The following is a 17,583-nucleotide window of genomic DNA, read 5'->3' as shown; positions in this document are numbered from 1 at the left end:
GCTGACTAACAAACATACACATACTATAAAGGTAAAAACAAGAGGGAAACATCAAAGAATTCAAAGGACACAGAGTTGATACAACCAGCAGCCACTTCTACATACAGCTACAAAAGTAAAACACAACAAAAGATGAATAAATGATACATATTGCGCATGTACTGATAGCACAATACATAGATGAACAACAACACAAAACACAAATTCAACACGCTCATTCTGTACACCGTGGTGGCCTTGGCAGTGCTACATGCCTTCATCTGCCGCATAAAACAGACCCAACAAAGCAAACAAGAGAGCCGACTCCGTCCTAGTCCGTGTTGATGAGCGAGAATCTGTCCAGGGAGACCGAAGTGTCAGATCCATGCTCATTGAGCCAAGGCTCAGTGAAGCTCGTCCATCCCGATGCTCTGTTTGCAGTAATGTAGAATGGTACTGCATCAGACTATTTACTTCAGTTTTTGGTTACATCTCCTAGAGTGCAATACACTTGGACACAATTGAAAACTACAACCACCATAAGAATTTAAACACGTCTGTTAATGAAGACATTTTATTTTTCCTTTGAAAAGACAAGGCTTAAAGAATCTGTAGATTGTGTAACATGAACACAAATGTATTTCAATTTATTTAGTCTTTAGGCTAAGAAAAAATCTAATCAGAGGAATTTTCAAAATCGACCCAATCTAGCAAAATGAAGGAAATAAATTATAAACAACGAAACAGACACAGAAGAATTTCATTGGAAGTCCAAGACGGGAAGGAAATTGATGAAGGCTTAAAAAAGATAAAAGATGGTCATATAACTGTGCAGTAATAAGTTCTTAAATGGACATAAGTCACAGCTATTTTCCAGTTACATAAAGACGAACAACTAAAACGATCTAAAATTCCTCTCTGATTGGAGCGCAGCCAGAGAAGAAACTGTCATGAAAACTTGTGAGGAGTCGTTTCTTCTTCTTGAGGAAGCTCACAGAGGTTTGGTCTTCCTGCTGATCAACTTTCTCCTCTTCCTCTAGCAGGACAGGCTTAGACACCGACTTCAGGTCTGTCTGGGTGTGTCTTATGTCTCCAATTTCCTCAAGCACCTGGGCAAAAAAAAAAACTTTTGTGAGGCACTTTGACTTCCGACACTCAGCGAGGAGACCATTGCTTCAGGGAAGCGCTTACCTTCTTGGTTGGCGTGCACGACGGCGGCCTGAAGAACGTGGTGTCTGGACTTGCAGTGGTCTGGTCTTGAAGGGATGGAGAGTCTCTCGAAACATTTTCAACCTGACTCGCATTCTAAAACAAATAAACGAGTCCAACACAGCAAAGTCGTCATTTGCGTCTGAGTAGATAATTACATTTTAGGGAGACAAATCCATATTTTTTTAACACATGTTTAGGGTTACTGGTAGACTTTGCGGTGCAAAACCAATTACCGTATTTTTCGGACTATAAGTCGCAGTTTTTTTCATAGTTTGGCCGGGGGTGCCATTTATACTAAGGAGCGACTTATGTCTGAAATTATTAACACATTACCGTAAAATATCAAATAATATTATTATTTAGCTCCTTCACGTAAGAGACTAGACTTATAAGATTTCATGGGATTTAGCGATTAGGAGTGACAGATTGTTTGGTAAACGTATAGCATGTTCTATATGTTATAGTTATTTGAATGACTCTTACCATAATATGTTACGTTAACATACCAGGCACGTTCTCAGTTGGTTATTTATGCCTCATATAACGTACACTTATTCAGCCTGTTGTTCACTATTCTTTATTTATTTTAAATTGCCTTTCAAATGTCTATTCTTGGTGTTGGGTTTTATCAAATAAGTTTCCCCAAAAATGTGACTTATACTCCGAAAAATACGGTAAGTTGAAAAAATAATAATAATGATGTTCTTATGATAACCTACATTTTTATTCAAATTGATGAATCTTTTCACTCAATTTGTTTGGTCTGTAGAAAAAAACAAGTGTTTGAAGAAATTCTGGATTGAATATAAAATGCGTGGTGCCTTCAAAGCAGGTCAGTCAGAGGTTTTTTTTCAGGTCACTCACAATAACCTGCTTAAACATGGTTCAAAGTTTGGGGAAGTTAGCAAAAAAGGGGAATTGGCCTGCTCACTTTTAGGTAACGGTGATCAATAAAGCAAAGTCATCAAATCCTGTGTGTGTGTATCAATCATTCATACATACATACATACATACATACATACATACATACACACACACACACACATACATACATTTCAAATCTAGGAATACAAATCGATATATCGATCAATCGTTACACCCCTAGTCCTGCTGCTAAGGCACTAGTGTATACAAATAGTCAAGAAATAAGAGGAAATGTGCTGTATTAAAGTGTTGTGATTAGGTACAATTACCTTAAGAAGAGTGTTATAGTACTCAGTACGAGTGATACTTTCACTGGAAAATACTTTTTTTCCCAGAGAGACATTTGATAGGAAATAAAGTTGTTGAACACAAAAAACTTATCGAATATGGACCGAAATCTTGGTCCAAAAACCGAGGTACTGTGGGTTACCTGTACAGTTGCACCCCAAGTAAATAGAGTGCTAGTATTGCCGAAATAGATAGAAATACCAACACTTTTTGACTTGAAACGTCATGATCATTAAATAATTTTGTGAATTTGCATCCGGAGGGTGTACCCCGCCTTCCGCCCGATTGTAGCTGAGATGGGCTCCAGCACCCCCCGCGACCCCAAAGGGAATAAGCGGTAGAAAATAGATGGATGGATGGATGGAGTTGATTATGTTAATGAAAAAAATATATATAAAAATAATATTCCGCAAATAAAAATATTTGAATAACTAAATACAACATTTTTGAGATTTCGGGCTTTCAGGACGAGAGTCTGGCTCTGTGGTGGGACAGAATCGTTATGTGTGCTGTGTTGATATTGTGGTACATAACACACAAAGAGTGTCTTTATGGGTGGGGTCTGTCAGACAAAAATCTTCTAGGATTTAGAAATATTTATGTGTGTGTAATCATCAACTGACCTGAGCAAGCGCCTGGCTGTCCATATTCCGACATTTCTCATGATCACACTGGCAGTTCTCTCCACATGTCATCTTGCCTTTACGACAACGGCACTGCTTGTTGCCACAGCGACCTTTACACGAACACTGCATGCAAAAATAAATATTTGGCAGCGTTCTAATTTGATCTGATTTTGAGACATGTACTGTCTCAAAAATAATCTCTCAATAGCCTAGTCTTACCCCAGTGGCTTTTGGCTTCTTAGAGACTCTGCGTCCCTTCTCCAGTTTCTCAGGATGCCACTCGTCCTCTTCGTCGTCCTTCTCGTCGTCGCTGGAACACATCAGGTCTTCAATGTTGATCTGCGGTTTAGCTGTAGTAAAGCGCTTCGCTTTAGGCTTTAGAACACAATCATGGAGTAAAATCAGTCACACATTTGAGAGAAGACAATGGTTTGAAAGACATACCTTTGGAGGAAGGTACTCAAACGTATCATCCAAGCTCTTGTCATTATTTGTGTTCGGCATGAGGACTTTCTTTCCTGCTGCTACATGGAGCAGCGAGAGTTTCTGAAGACAAAATATCAAATCATCAGTACAGATGAAAAGAACACTTTTTGCACCGACAATATACCATCTTCAGTGACTTTTAGTTTAAATCAGGTTGCAGCATCGGATACATTCTTTAAAAACAAAAAGTAATGTTTTCTTGTGGACACTTCAATAGAACATGGTGAAGAAAAGACCTCACAACATTTTTTTATGGTTATGAGCACTAAATTTGACACTTTCACAGACAACCATCGCATCCATGTGGCTTTTTCCTCAACCAATTCATTCAATTAGCCAATAATACATAACATGTTGAAAATAACGTACCCTCTCTCTCATAAATAATAAGAGGCTAAGAAAAACACTGTTTGAGGTTTTTCTGCACTTACCTGTCTGAACTGTTCATTCTGTTCCACCAGTTTCTGGTTCTGCTCACTTAAATTACGCAGTTTTTCTAGCTCTTCTTCCTAATGAAGAAATGAGAAGAACCTCGTCACATAGAAATAGGCTTGTATTTGAATTTAAACAGTACTGTGTGCCGAAACTAACCTGAACTTTAAGACGTTGCAGGAGCTCTCTCTCTTTCGGAGTCTCCTCGTCTTTCTGCTTCCTTTCGTTGGATTCTCCGCCGATGGGTTTGCTCTGGAGCTGGTTGAGGAGATAAAGAACCTGCAGAGTGGAAGGAGAATCAAATATTATAGGTTAAAATGCCTTTAGCTAAATCTGAAAAAAGGGGAACTTGAGAGATTAGAGAGTACCTTCTCCTGATGCCTCTGTTCTAATTCCACGAGCTGCTGCTGGTGTTCCATATCCATGGTGGACATTACGTTTCTCTCATCAGCTATCAATTTCCTTAAGTCTGAACCGTTTCCTTTCTCCTGTTGGAGTTCGCTCTCTAGCTTGGCTGTGGTTGTTTTAGCAGACACCAGCTGAAAAAAGGGGTGAAATATGGAAGCTCTTAAAGATTCATAAAGTACTGTGTAAAAGCCACCACTTATTCTTCGTGTTTTGAAAGACCTATGAAGACATTGGTTGCTAAAGAAGTTAGTAAAATCTAAATTTAAATCAATTAGTATATAAATAAGTTCCATCCAAGTCGCCACCTCATCGAAGCATGGAGTTATCTTCAGGGATATGAGCTCCATTTGAGAAACAAAGAGGAAAATTGCGGAAAAAAAGAGGAAAATTGCTATCAAGTGCTGCCACGCAAACCCTGAAAGAAAATTTTGAAAATCAAGACTACTGTACATTTCCTGCAATTGGGTGCATTTCCACACTATATTTTACCTTTAGATTTATTCTCATGTACCAACCCCTTTTGGATTTCTATTTCACACGTCACATGTAATGTACCACAGAATTGTTAGTTGTTGTTTTTTAAGTAGATACCGTATTTTCCGCACTATAAGCCGCCCCGGGTTATTAGCCGCACCTTCAATGAATGGCATATTTCAAAACTTTGTCCACCTATAAGCCGCCCCGGACTATAAGCCGCGCCTACGCTGCGCTAAAGGGAATGTCAAAAAAACAGTCAGATAGGTCAGTCAAACTTTAATAATATATTAAAAACCAGCGTTCTAACAACTCTGTCCCAAAATGTACGCAAATGTGCAATCACAAACATAGTAAAATTCAAAATAGTGCAGAGCAATAGCAACATAATGTTGCTCGAACGTTAATGTCACAACACACAAAATAAACATAGCGCTCACTTTCTGAAGTTATTCTTCATTCGTAAATCCTTCGAATTCTTCGTCTTCGGTGTCCGAATTGAAAAGTTGGGCAAATGTGGGATCCAAAATGGCCGGTTCCGTCTCGTCGAAGTCATCGGAGTCAGTGTCGCTGTTGTCCAGCAGTTCTGTGAATCCTGCCTTCCGGAAAGCTCGGACCACAGTTGTGACCGAAATATCTGCCCAGGCATTTACGATCCACTGGCAGATGTTGGCGTATGTCGTGCGCTGTCTCCCTGTCTTAGTGAAGGTGATGTTGGCGTCGTCTGGCGCTGTCTCCCTGTCTTAGTGAAGGTGTGTTCGCCTTCTGTCATCCACTGTTCCCACGCAGTTAGCAGTCTAGCTTCGAGTGCCCTGTTGACACCAATATCTAGCGGCTGGAGGTCTTTTGTCAATCCACCCGGAATGACGGCGAGTATTGAATTAAGCGCGTAAGCGTGTCTCTTAATGTGATGTTATGAGCTAGCAAATATAACAACTACACTACCCAGCATGCAACGATAGTGACGAGCATGCGCGGTAGCCCTGAGAAGCGTTGTATGCTGGGAGTTAGAATGTGGTTATGAGCACGCTGTGAGTAAACGTTGAGAACTCAGTTAACACGCCTCGTCTGCATTATTTATAATTAGACAGACAACACACTTAATAGGAGCCATTTTGGGGTCTTTACATAAACACACAAATGGAAATGAAACGTCACATATCCCAGCATGCACCGCGCGCTTCTTCGTCATCCACTGTTCCCACGCAGTTAGCAGTCTAGCTTCGAATGCCCTGTTGACACCAATATCTAGCGGCTGGAGGTCTTTTGTCAATCCACCCGGAATGACGGCGAGTATTGAATTAAGCGCGTAAGCGTGTCTCTTAATGTGATGTTATGAGCTAGCAAATATAACAACTACACTACCCAGCATGCAACGATAGTGACGAGCATGCGCGGTAGCCCTGAGAAGCGTTGTATGCTGGGAGTTAGAATGTGGTTATGAGCACGCTGTGAGTAAACGTTGAGAACTCAGTTAACACGCCTCGTCTGCATTATTTATAATTAGACAGACAACACACTTAATAGGAGCCATTTTGGGGTCTTTACATAAACACACAAATGGAAATGAAACGACACATATCCCAGCATGCACCGCGCGCTTCTTCTACGGGGAAAAAAGATGGCGGCTGTTTACCGTAGTTGCGAGACCGAAACTTTATGAAAATTAATCTTAATATTTATCCATATATAAAGCGCACCGGGTTAAAAGGCGCACTGTCAGCTTTTGAGAAAATTTGTGGTTTTTAGGTGCGGCTAATAGTGCGGAAAATACGGTACTTTACTAACATTATTATAATTTAAAATGCAATGTAAAATTCTATAACATGCATGCAAAGATCTCAAAACTCCGATTTTGTGTCCTCTGTTTACAATCCGTCGCATCAAAAATATACCTTCTTGCTGGCTACTGATAAAAACTCTAGAACTACGACTGGTTCGGAACTAACAATGTTTACGGAGCGGCATGGCGTAGTGGGTAGAGCGGCCGTGCCAGAAACCTGAGGGTTGCAGGTTCGCTCCCCGCCTCTTGACAACCAAATCGCTGCCGTTGTGTCCTTAAGCAGGACACTTCACCCTTGCCCCCAGTGCCGCTCACACTGGTGAATGAATGATGAATGATGGGTGGGATGGTGGTCGGAGGGGCCGTAGGCGCAAACTGGCAGCCCCGCTTCCGTCAGTTTATCCCAGGGCAGCTGTGGCTATGAAAGTAGCTTACCACCAACAGGTGTGAATGAATAATGGGTCTCACTTCTCTCTGAAGCGCTTTGAGTGTCTAGAAAAGCGCTATATAAATCTAATCCATTATTATTATTATTATTATTATTTACATGGTAATCATCAAAATATGATTGGCAGCAAAGTGGGCATCTGTCAACGTTGTGGCTCGCAGAACAAATAGAGGCGACAACAAGCAAGCTACCTCGATGGTAAGCTATCTGGCGAGCTTGTTTCTGTATTCCTGAGATCGTGCCCCTGTCCTGCAACTCAATGCAACGTTTAGGCAAGAGGAACAGCGATTAACTGTGGTTAAGGCGAGCGTTCAACACATTTTGTTTAGATTGTATTTTTATTTATATTTTATAAAAGAAAACTTGGAAGTGATATTTTGACACGGAAATAAATGCATAAAAATGCGGATTTACACAATTTTGCGTGCCTATTATCTGTGTACGCTTGAAAAAAATATTGTGCATCCCTAAATTTAAAAATAAGAAATAAAATCTAAAACAAATTGTCAGTCATTGCAACAGAAATACAGAACATAGCTGATGTGCATTAAAAGGCTTGCTTGTGTTGCTGTTGTGATGAACGCAGGAGGAAGAAGGCAAAATGTTTTTGCGCTGTTGGACACGGTTATTGCTGTTAGTGTCGACAACAAAGTTAGACTGTGTGTCTTTGTTGGGATGCTTCATTACTTACAAGACGTTATCTGCACAATATCACCTTCAAGCACTTGTTGCAAGTGGCCGAGCCTGGATTAATTTAGCACAAAGATGAGGCACAAATAGCTACTTTTTTCTACGATGTGATTACCACCATTTACATCGGCACCAGTGCTTTTATGGAACGCAGTTTTTGTAACCATTCCTACTGACAAACTCCCAAACAAACATGTGCACAAATAAACAACAAACATGCTGGAAAATCATAATGCATATACCAAATAATACAATCTTCAAACCAGACTTTAAGAACCTCACCTCAGCTATCAGGACCCTGACTGCACTCTTGGCATCAACAATGTTTTTGAGGCCGTCTACGCGCTGTTTAAGACGTCCCTCACCGTCTGCAGCAAGGACTTTCTGCTGAAGGTCAGCAATCTGTGCATTCCTGTTTGAAGGAAGGTCACTTAGTCTTAATAGAAAAGGTTATACGTTACAAAAATATGAAATATAGTAAGTCTGCCTGTCAACTAGACAGCGATTGATCGGCGCTGATTCAATAATTAATTGACTGACATTGACTCACCTGAGCTCCATCTCTGTCTTTAGGTTTTCCAACTGTTTGGTCAGAGGGGTCTCCAGCGCCCCCTGAGTCTCCAACTCCGATATGATTAGTGTCCGACGCTTTATGGAAAGATACCACCCAATAAGAATTAAAAAAATGGAAAAACAAGGCAAAATAAATGTGTTTAAATGTACTTGTGATCTGGGAGAGAGGCACAAAGAAAGAAATACCCAACTCACCCTGATTTTGGCTGCAGGTCGCCCCCCAGCATCAATCTGCTGCTTAAGGTAGTTTATCTCCACTGCCAAAACTTTTCGGTCCTCCAGTAGGTCATTGAGGTGACGCCGGGCCTCCTCTGTGCTGACCATCACCTCCACTTCATTGAGAAGCCAAGTCTGATCACATTATGACAAACTAAATTAAAATGTAATAGTTTTGTGCAGTAACCTGCAGTGATGCTGTTAGTAGCCCCAGTAGTTCTGCTGCTGCAAAATAAATATTACCTTCACTCTTGCAGCCGCTCCCTCCATCCCTCGGTTCTGAGAATCTTTGCGTTTCTCTGCTGCTTCTCTTCTCTTCTGCAGAGCATCTTTGAGTCGCTTGTTTGCAGCTGCAGCCTGTTGTAAAAATAAATTTCCAACTTTTAAGGATATTTTAACTAAGCTTAGTGAGTCAGCTCACATTCCAGAATTATATCAACCAAGTAGTGTTTGTAAAGGAAATTGCATTAAGGAAAGAAAGAGAAAGTCTGACCTCCTCAGTTTTCCGCCGCAAGACATTGGCCTGTTTCTGGAAATCCCTCTCAAGTTTTAGCAACTCATATTGGCGTTTACGATCCTGTAAATGGTTTCATTCATTAAAAAAAAAAAGTGTGGGAAATGATTTTTTTGGCAGTGTGTCAGGAAGTCCATGTACCTTCTCCTTGAGTTGCAGCACTTCTCTGTCCTTCTGGCCTTTCCACTGTCGAAATTTCTCAGTATCGTCCCTCATCTGCCTCATCAGCTGTGTACGCTGGTTCTTCATTGCCTACACATAAAAAGAGTTTACTGTTAGAGTCCGAGATCATGAAACCATCCATCATAACTATCAACTTTTATTTATATTGCCCTTAATCACAAATGTCTCAAAAGGCTTCACAAATTCACAGCGACATCCACTGATCTAAACCCACATCCGGGTTAAGAAAAACTAAAAAAAAAACCCAGATGGGGAATAGAGAAGGCGCCGCAGATGAAGGGACCCTCCTTTCAAGGTGACCGACTGCAATTGATGTTGAGTGGGTGTAGTTAATGTATTGTTAAATTAATATACTTCAATTGATGTATTAAGTTGGAGTCAAGTCCATCGGGAAATCCACATATAGCTATTCCCCCATGACTATCATACATACATACATATATATATATATATATATATAACTTGATAAGATATATATATATATATATATATATATATACATACACACACACACACACACACACACACACACACACACACACACAGGTAAAAGCCAGTAAATTAGAATATTTTGAAAAACTTGATTTATTTCAGTAATTGCATTCAAAAGGTGTAACTTGTACATTATATTTATTCATTGCACACAGACTGATGCATTCAAATGTTTATTTCATTTAATTTTGATGATTTGAAGTGGCAACAAATGAAAATCCAAAATTCCGTGTGTCACAAAATTAGAATATTACTTAAGGCTAATACAAAAAAGGGATTTTTAGAAATGTTGGCCAACTGAAAAGTATGAAAATGAAAAATATGAGCATGTACAATACTCAATACTTGGTTGGAGCTCCTTTTGCCTCAATTACTGCGTTAATGCGGCGTGGCATGGAGTCGATGAGTTTCTGGCACTGCTCAGGTGTTATGAGAGCCCAGGTTGCTCTGATAGTGGCCTTCAACTCTTCTGCGTTTTTGGGTCTGGCATTCTGCATCTTCCTTTTCACAATACCCCACAGATTTTCTATGGGGCTAAGGTCAGGGGAGTTGGCGGGCCAATTTAGAACAGAAATACCATGGTCCGTAAACCAGGCACGGGTAGATTTTGCGCTGTGTGCAGGCGCCAAGTCCTGTTGGAACTTGAAATCTCTATCTCTATAGAGCAGGTCAGCAGCAGGAAGCATGAAGTGCTCTAAAACTTGCTGGTAGACGGCTGCGTTGACCCTGGATCTCAGGAAACAGAGTGGACCGACACCAGCAGATGACATGGCACCCCAAACCATCACTGATGGTGGAAACTTTACACTAGACTTCAGGCAACGTGGATCCTGTGCCTCTCCTGTCTTCCTCCAGACTCTGGGACCTCGATTTCCAAAGGAAATGCAAAATTTGCTTTCGTCAGAAAACATGACTTTGGACCACTCAGCAGCAGTCCAGCAGTAATTGAGGCAAAAGGAGCTCCAACCAAGTATTGAGTATTGTACATGCTCACATCAGTCTGTGTGCAATGAATAAATATAATGTACAAGTTACACCTTTTGAATGCAATTACTGAAATAAATCAAGTTTTTCAAAATATTCTAATTTACTGGCTTTTACCTGTATATATATATCTTATCAAGTAATTTCCCAGCATGTTGCAGGATATCTTATCAAATAATTTCCCAGCATGTTGCAGGAAAACAGAACAGCAGGTTGACTTTGAAATTATGCATACCGTAATTCAAATGCTTAGAAAAGTGGTACACGATAGGAAAATACTACTTACATTGTGTTTTAGTTTAGCTTTGTTTGCAGCTCACATTTAATGCAGACCCACTTTAATAAGCATATGGCATGTTCACTGCTAGGGATTATAAAATGGGCCCAGCATATCTTCTTGGTACTCTTGCTGCAGTATGTCGAATAAAAAAGCCCTGCAGAGCATAGTCAGAATAGCTGAGACGGTCAGCGGAGCGCCCCTTCCCTTGGTACAAGGTCTCTCCCAGAGTCATAGCAAGAGCAGGGACCTGAATATTTTCAGGGGCTCCTTACAGTCTCTCCACACATTTTTGAACTGTGGCTATCAGTCAAACGGTAAGAAAGCATAAAAAGCAGAACAACAAGACTAATCAGCAGCTTCTTCTCATAAGCAGTCAGAATGCTGAGCTGTTGATCAGCAACTTGCAAACTATTGCACTCAAGCTATAATCATAGTTATTGTTTGAGTTGTTAAATTATTTATCTTTAGGAATCTATATTTACTGGCATTTTAGTACCGTATATGTGCTGCTTCACGTCCTAGAGTGTGTGTGGGCTCCTATACATGTGTGTGTGGTTTTATATGTACTTGTATACTATGTTCTTTTGCACTGTAAATCTTCTCGATCCAGAGAGAAAAACATTCTCATTTTGTTGCTGCTGCAGATAAGTGACCAAGTTTGAAGACATTTCTCTAAATAGACGCCAGAGTACCCAGAGGGAACCCAAGCAGTCACGGGGAGAATATGCAAACTCCAGGCAGAAAGACCCTGAGCCCGAGGATTGAGCCCAGGACCTTCGTATTGTGAGGAAAACGCATTAACCCCTGTTTCACGGTGCTGCTATTACCTACTCAATTTAAATGAATGTTTTCTCATTTAAAATGAGCATAACGAGAGACAGATTCTGACAATGCGGGCAGTAATTGCTCCAGTTCACGGCTACTTTCACCTCCGCAGTGAAGAGAACACTCAGGCCAAGATAGCCTAATATCACTGAGCAGTAACTGAGTTTGTGGTCAAAAGCTGGCAACCATTTGCCACAGTGCTCCCGTTTTTTCTGTAGGTGAATGTTCAATTGAAGTCAATTGTAGAAAAGTTGCACGTTTTTCTCCAACCCATTTTCGTTCAGTCATTTTATTATAGAGATGGAACTTTAAAAAATATAAATATTGTGTTAAAGTCCATTAATGTTAGCAATTCAACTTCAGATGTAAAACTAACATGTGGTATTAACTAATTACAAGTAAAGTGAGATATGTCAAGCATTTATTTGTAATAAATTTGATGACAATGGCTTACGGTTTATGAAACCCCCACATTTTCTGTGAGACTTCCTCCCACATCCAAACACATGCAACTGGGGATTAATTGACAACACTAAATTGGCCCTAGTGTGTGTGTGTGTGTGTGTGTATGAATGTTGTCTGTCTGTGTTGGCCCTGCGATGAGGTGACGATTTGTCCAGGGTGTACCCGGCCTTCCGCCCAAATGCAGCCGGGATAGGCTCCAGCCCCCAGCAAACCCAAGAGGGACAAGCGATAGAAAATGGATAGATTGATTTTCAATTGAAGGTTTTCATAAGCTGTGAGCCATAATCAAAATTATATCAAAAGAAAGTTTGAAATATCTTGAGTTGCATGTTATGAGCCTATTTCATGTACCGTATTAGTTTCACCTTGTAAATCTAAACAAACCTTTGCACCATATTATATTATTTTTAGTTTTACCAGTATATTTTGTAGGGAGATGATAAAGATTATCTCCTCTTGAGACCTAACTATTGGCTTTGTAAGGTCATGTTACCTCTGAACTAAATAAAATTGATGCTAATCTACGTGTTTGTTCCCTTTTTTTTCCCCAAATAAAAATCTACAAAAAACAGATAAAGAACCTAATTGTTAAGCAGAATTAAAAGTGGATCCAAACCAAAAAAATCTAATAAAATCCCACCCTGCGGAGAATAAAACTTTGATGCACTTCATCCTGGACTCCTGCCTAATTACACATCTCCACGTTGGTGACCCTTGCATGAGCAATGTCAAACGACAACGGGAAGAACAATTCCCAAAAACGACACGGCCAATGTTGGCGCTATCTTTACTTCTACGATTAAGTTATTTACGTACTATTCCCTATAAGTTTGAAAAACAGCTCAAATATCATTAAAACATTCCTCATTGTTTTATTTTGGGGGGAAAAAAAAAAGAAAAAAAACTTGCAACCAAATCGCCTGTCAAAAGCGTGTCAGCTGGTCGTGCATCTAAACGGATTGACACCAGGCAAAAGTAAGGAGCGAAAGGTTGATCTAATTAATGCAGTTCTTGCTCAAGCCAGTGTAAACTACCCAAAATCTTTTGACATTACTACCGACAATGTCTAATTTTACGCCATGTGTGTCTTCGAACCTCCGTTTTGACATTGCTGTGTGGGTTGTCCCCGTGCATGTGTGGGTTTTCTCCGGACACTTCAGTTTCCTCCCACATTCCAAAGATATGAATTGTGGTCTACATAACATGTAATGGTGGTTCTTTGGTCAAAATTTTAATAAAACTTTTAGAGACCATCTTTAAGCCGCTTTCTGAACATCGCTTCAGAATGCGCCGTTTTGTGGGCGGTCGTATTTACGTGGGTCCACTTCGACAGCGCCTTCACTCCGTCATCTTTGTTTTACCTGTAGTTTTTGAGCACTTCCATATCGAGTGTACAGACAAATATAAGTTTGAACTATACAATACTTTGCATTAGAAATGAAACCAGCTGATGATGCATGTGCATGTACGAACCAGTCTGCCCCACAACAAGAGGATAGAGAAAAAGAAGGAGCTTGGGGACTCGCGCAAAGCTCTTGAGGTAAAACTTTACTATATACTGTATGTATATGTCCACTGAGGTCACCAATAGGAAAATTCATCACAAATGGGGCAAATTCCAAACGGCTCGTTTGAAGGAAGTATGAAGGAAGGCACGATATCTCCGTCATGGTGTGACTTAAAATTTTTGGGAATTATGCAAATCCAAAATACACAAAAAGGTACACAGGTACCAATTAAGGCTGAAACGACGCGTCGGCGTAGTCGACGTCATCGGTTACGTAAATACGTCGACGCCGTTTTTGTGCGTCGACGCGTCGCTTATTTACGTCACACTACCGTCATGGCGGAGCGCAAAGCAGACCATGCGAGCGAGGGGAAAAAAGCACGCCAAAAGTCGTCAAAAGTGTGGGAGTATTTCAATAAACGGCCTAATAATGTTGTAGCGGCGAACAGCTGTCTCGTCAGCTGACGCGCGAGCTCGCAACCGTGGCTGTTTAGCAACCAGCCAAACCCCACTTAATAAAATTATATTTTATCTTAGAGCACATCCGCATCCCTATTCACATAGGCAACCCCAGGAAATGTACTTAATTCGGCATTATTTCGGCCAGTCGGCTTATATGATCAGAGCCGATCAGTTTACGTTCACTCCCGTCTCATCTGCTGGTGCGCGAGCCCGGTAATTAGACCGCTGTGTCAAATCAAGGAGTACAAAAGACACCAGCGCAGAGTGGAAAAAGGTTTAGTTCATTACAGATAACCCAGAGTTGTGCCAAAAGTGTACCAAAACCAAAAGCTGAACGGACAGCCGGTAAGATTGCACTTTATTTCTCTTTATGGGTGTGGCGCACCTGTTGCGCTTGTGAGATGGGGGGTGCGGGGGAGTTGTGTGCATGTAGCGTGCTTAGTCTGGAGGCTAAATACACACGGTGTTTTATGTAACTGTTGTTTAGTAAGGAAGTGTTGATATTCTTTGCTTAGTTTGATAAATGTTGGAGCAGTTTGCTTCATCAGGAGGGTGAAGTCGCTCAACTTAAAGTGTTGGATCATTGGCTGCTGGTGAGGGTATAGAAAAAGGGGCGTTTAAGATTGAGTGTTTCACTGCTAAATTAATAATATATTTATATTGAATATGGATTTTAAATATGTATCTAAATAGGTGGTTAATGGTTAGGTATTTATGTATTTGCATACTGGGTTTTCTGCTGCATTTATCTATTGTGTTTCTGGGTTTAAATGTATTTTATATGTATCTTGGTGCATTTATGTTGAGACAATTTATTTAAAATCTGTTTTAACTTAAAGGGAAAAGATGTGTCCATTTTCTTGCACTTGTTTAATGGTTAAGAGTTTGGTAGCCTAATTAATAATTGTAAATTATGGGATTGATAATTGATTGATTTTTTTACAGCATGTTAATCTTGTGGTGTTTTGTCCTTAAAGGTTTTTCACCTACTAAAGAAGCTAAAGGCTACTAAAGAAGCTAAAGGCTACTAAAAACAGCTAATGACAGCTAAAGAAACTAAAGTCTACTAAAGTCTACTAACACTGCTAAAGACTGCTAAAAAGACTAAAGAAGAAAAAAGAAGCTGTTTCTTCGTTGGAAAAACTGTTGCAAACTAAAGGAAAATAAAAGGAAAAAGTAACTACGGTCTGGTCTTTTGAGTGAAATCCAGAAGCCACATTCAGCATTGGTACATCCCTTCAAGTGTGGGATAAGCACAGCGAAAAAAGCAAAACACTTGACAGTTGTTGTATGCACACTGTGTCGAGCGGAAATGGCCTATCATAGCAGCACAACGGCTATGAACGAACATTTGAAAAGAAAACACCTGACAGCGTTCTTGCCATCACCATCAACTAGTCAATCGTCCGCGTTGAATATACGTTGTCATCATTACACAAAAACATGAATGTGTCATTTGTATCTGCGTTGTAAATTCATAAACTAAAACACTGTTTCGCTCTGAGAGGCGCGTTTGGCGTGCCTGTTCAGTGTTTACAAAGACGCGCTCCTCTTTAACGCTAACGTTAATTAGTTGTGCAAATACCTTTTACAACATTAACAGTTACATATACCGGTACTATGTACAAACGAACAATTGACTTTCACTTTTATCATACTATCATTGTTGTGTTATTAAGCAAAATAAGCAATACTTTTACTTTTGTTGAAATGTTTACACTGTTACAGAATATTTCGTTTTGCACTTTTTTGTATTGGATGTTTATCTTTATTTTTGCACATTTTAAAGCAAAATAAGCAATACTTTTACTTTTGAAATGCTTATACTATTGCAGAATATTAAGATTTGCACTGGATGTTTACCTTTATATTTGTACATTAAGAAGAAGGAAATAAGCTACTTTTAATTTTGTTAAATGTTAAAAGTTTTAAATGTTTACATTGTTACAGAATATTTTGTCATGTTGTTGTCAATGTTGACTGAGTGGCCATACTTTTTTTTTTGTAAATAAAAGTCATGCCTTTTGAAAAAACTAGCCTACATTTATTTTTTTATCTTCATTTTAAATAAAAAAATAATCGGTAAAAGGAAAAATAATTACCGATTAATCGAAAAAAATAATCTATAGATTAATCGATATAAAAATAATCGTTAGCTGCAGCTTTAGTACCAATAAGTAAGAAAAGTTGGTTTTGAATAATGTGGAAAGACGTTAATATGTTTGTTTCCATATAAGCATTTAAGCTAGCAGGCTGGCAGACCAGTCAGTTTGTAAGTTTATCAAAGCGCAGTTATTAATTTTTTTTCCCGAAAATGTTTAGTTAAACTAATATTAACCGCTGACAGTTTTACCGCAGTTCTCATTACCGTCTATCGTTACATCCCTAGTTTAAAATGTAATAAACATCTACCTGTATTTCCTGCACAAGCTTGCCGACTCTCTGAACAGAAGACTCCTTGAGCTTGACCAGTTTTGACTGCTCAAGAAGTTTCTTTTTCATGTCTCCGAGTTGCCCCTCCAGCTTTTGCAGTTGCTTTCTCCGCTGTTCACTCAGGCTGCAGGAGAAGTGTGCACGTGAAATGAGAAACATAAACCTTGAATGGTCACTTTTAAAGATGGGATGTTAAGTGGTATTTAATGGAGGCATCATACATAGCCTGGTTGGTGCCTTTCTTTGCAGACTGGAGTGCCAAAACAAGCTTCTCTTTCTCCTTTAGCAGAGAATCCACCGCAGACTGTAGAGACTGTACATTATTCTATAGGATTAAATGAAAAATGTTCAATTATGTCGTTTCACTAGATAATACATAATGTGATTATTTTTAGGAAAAAACTACGACACAAAAGACATGACGAACAAAACTTCTCACCCAATGTTCTGACTGCATGGAGTCCAGATGGTTGTCATTCTGGCACATGTTCTTAACAAATGCCTCCTTCAAACTCAGCACTTTGTTGAGTTCAATCAACTCCTTGGAGAGCTGGGCCTGTCGTAGCGCATGATGGGCTGTGAAGCCATCTGGTGAATCTTTTCCAGCAGTTGCATTGGTATTCTAATGTATAAGAGGGGAAAACACATTAAATTAGAAGACCTTGACAGATGTAAGCCTTATGACTATCCCTCTGTTTTCTGCACAGCCCGTCCTCATTAGGGGCACAGGCGAGCTGGAGACTGTCCCAGCTGAATTTGAGTGAGAAGCGGTGAACACCCTGGACTGATTGTTAGTCACAAAAATAGGTGTCACACAAACAGTTATAAACTACTGGTACTTGGACTTTCCAATTAACTTAACTAGCATGTTTATAATGTATGTATAAACATAAAAGCAA

The 17,583-nt window shown here is 39.8% G+C and overlaps 1 protein-coding gene across 2 annotated transcripts in view; it reads right to left on the bottom strand.

The window, feature by feature from the left end:
* Nucleotides 1–537: 537 nt before the first annotated feature.
* Nucleotides 538–17,583, bottom strand: part of kif4 (kinesin family member 4) — a 28,955-nt gene continuing 11,909 nt past the window's right edge. For both annotated transcript variants that reach the window (XM_061963394.2, XM_061963395.2), the window contains exons 16-32: nt 17,124–17,306; nt 16,906–17,009; nt 16,664–16,808; nt 9,195–9,305; nt 9,033–9,116; nt 8,783–8,896; nt 8,519–8,674; nt 8,301–8,398; nt 8,033–8,162; nt 4,316–4,486; nt 4,107–4,226; nt 3,947–4,024; nt 3,474–3,575; nt 3,249–3,404; nt 3,027–3,152; nt 1,171–1,284; nt 538–1,088 (exon numbers count right to left, since the gene is read on the bottom strand). In XM_061963394.2, the coding sequence (XP_061819378.1) occupies nt 885–1,088; nt 1,171–1,284; nt 3,027–3,152; nt 3,249–3,404; nt 3,474–3,575; nt 3,947–4,024; nt 4,107–4,226; nt 4,316–4,486; nt 8,033–8,162; nt 8,301–8,398; nt 8,519–8,674; nt 8,783–8,896; nt 9,033–9,116; nt 9,195–9,305; nt 16,664–16,808; nt 16,906–17,009; nt 17,124–17,306 (2,196 nt within the window). In that variant the 3' untranslated portion in view covers nt 538–884. The remainder of the gene's footprint in view (nt 1,089–1,170; nt 1,285–3,026; nt 3,153–3,248; nt 3,405–3,473; nt 3,576–3,946; nt 4,025–4,106; nt 4,227–4,315; nt 4,487–8,032; nt 8,163–8,300; nt 8,399–8,518; nt 8,675–8,782; nt 8,897–9,032; nt 9,117–9,194; nt 9,306–16,663; nt 16,809–16,905; nt 17,010–17,123; nt 17,307–17,583) is intronic.

The sequence above is a fragment of the Nerophis lumbriciformis genome, linkage group LG09 (genome assembly GCF_033978685.3).
Source record: "Nerophis lumbriciformis linkage group LG09, RoL_Nlum_v2.1, whole genome shotgun sequence".
NCBI lineage: Eukaryota > Metazoa > Chordata > Actinopteri > Syngnathiformes > Syngnathidae > Nerophis > Nerophis lumbriciformis.
The sequence above is the reverse complement of the archived record's forward strand: the minus strand, read 5'-3'. Positions and strand labels throughout refer to the sequence as shown.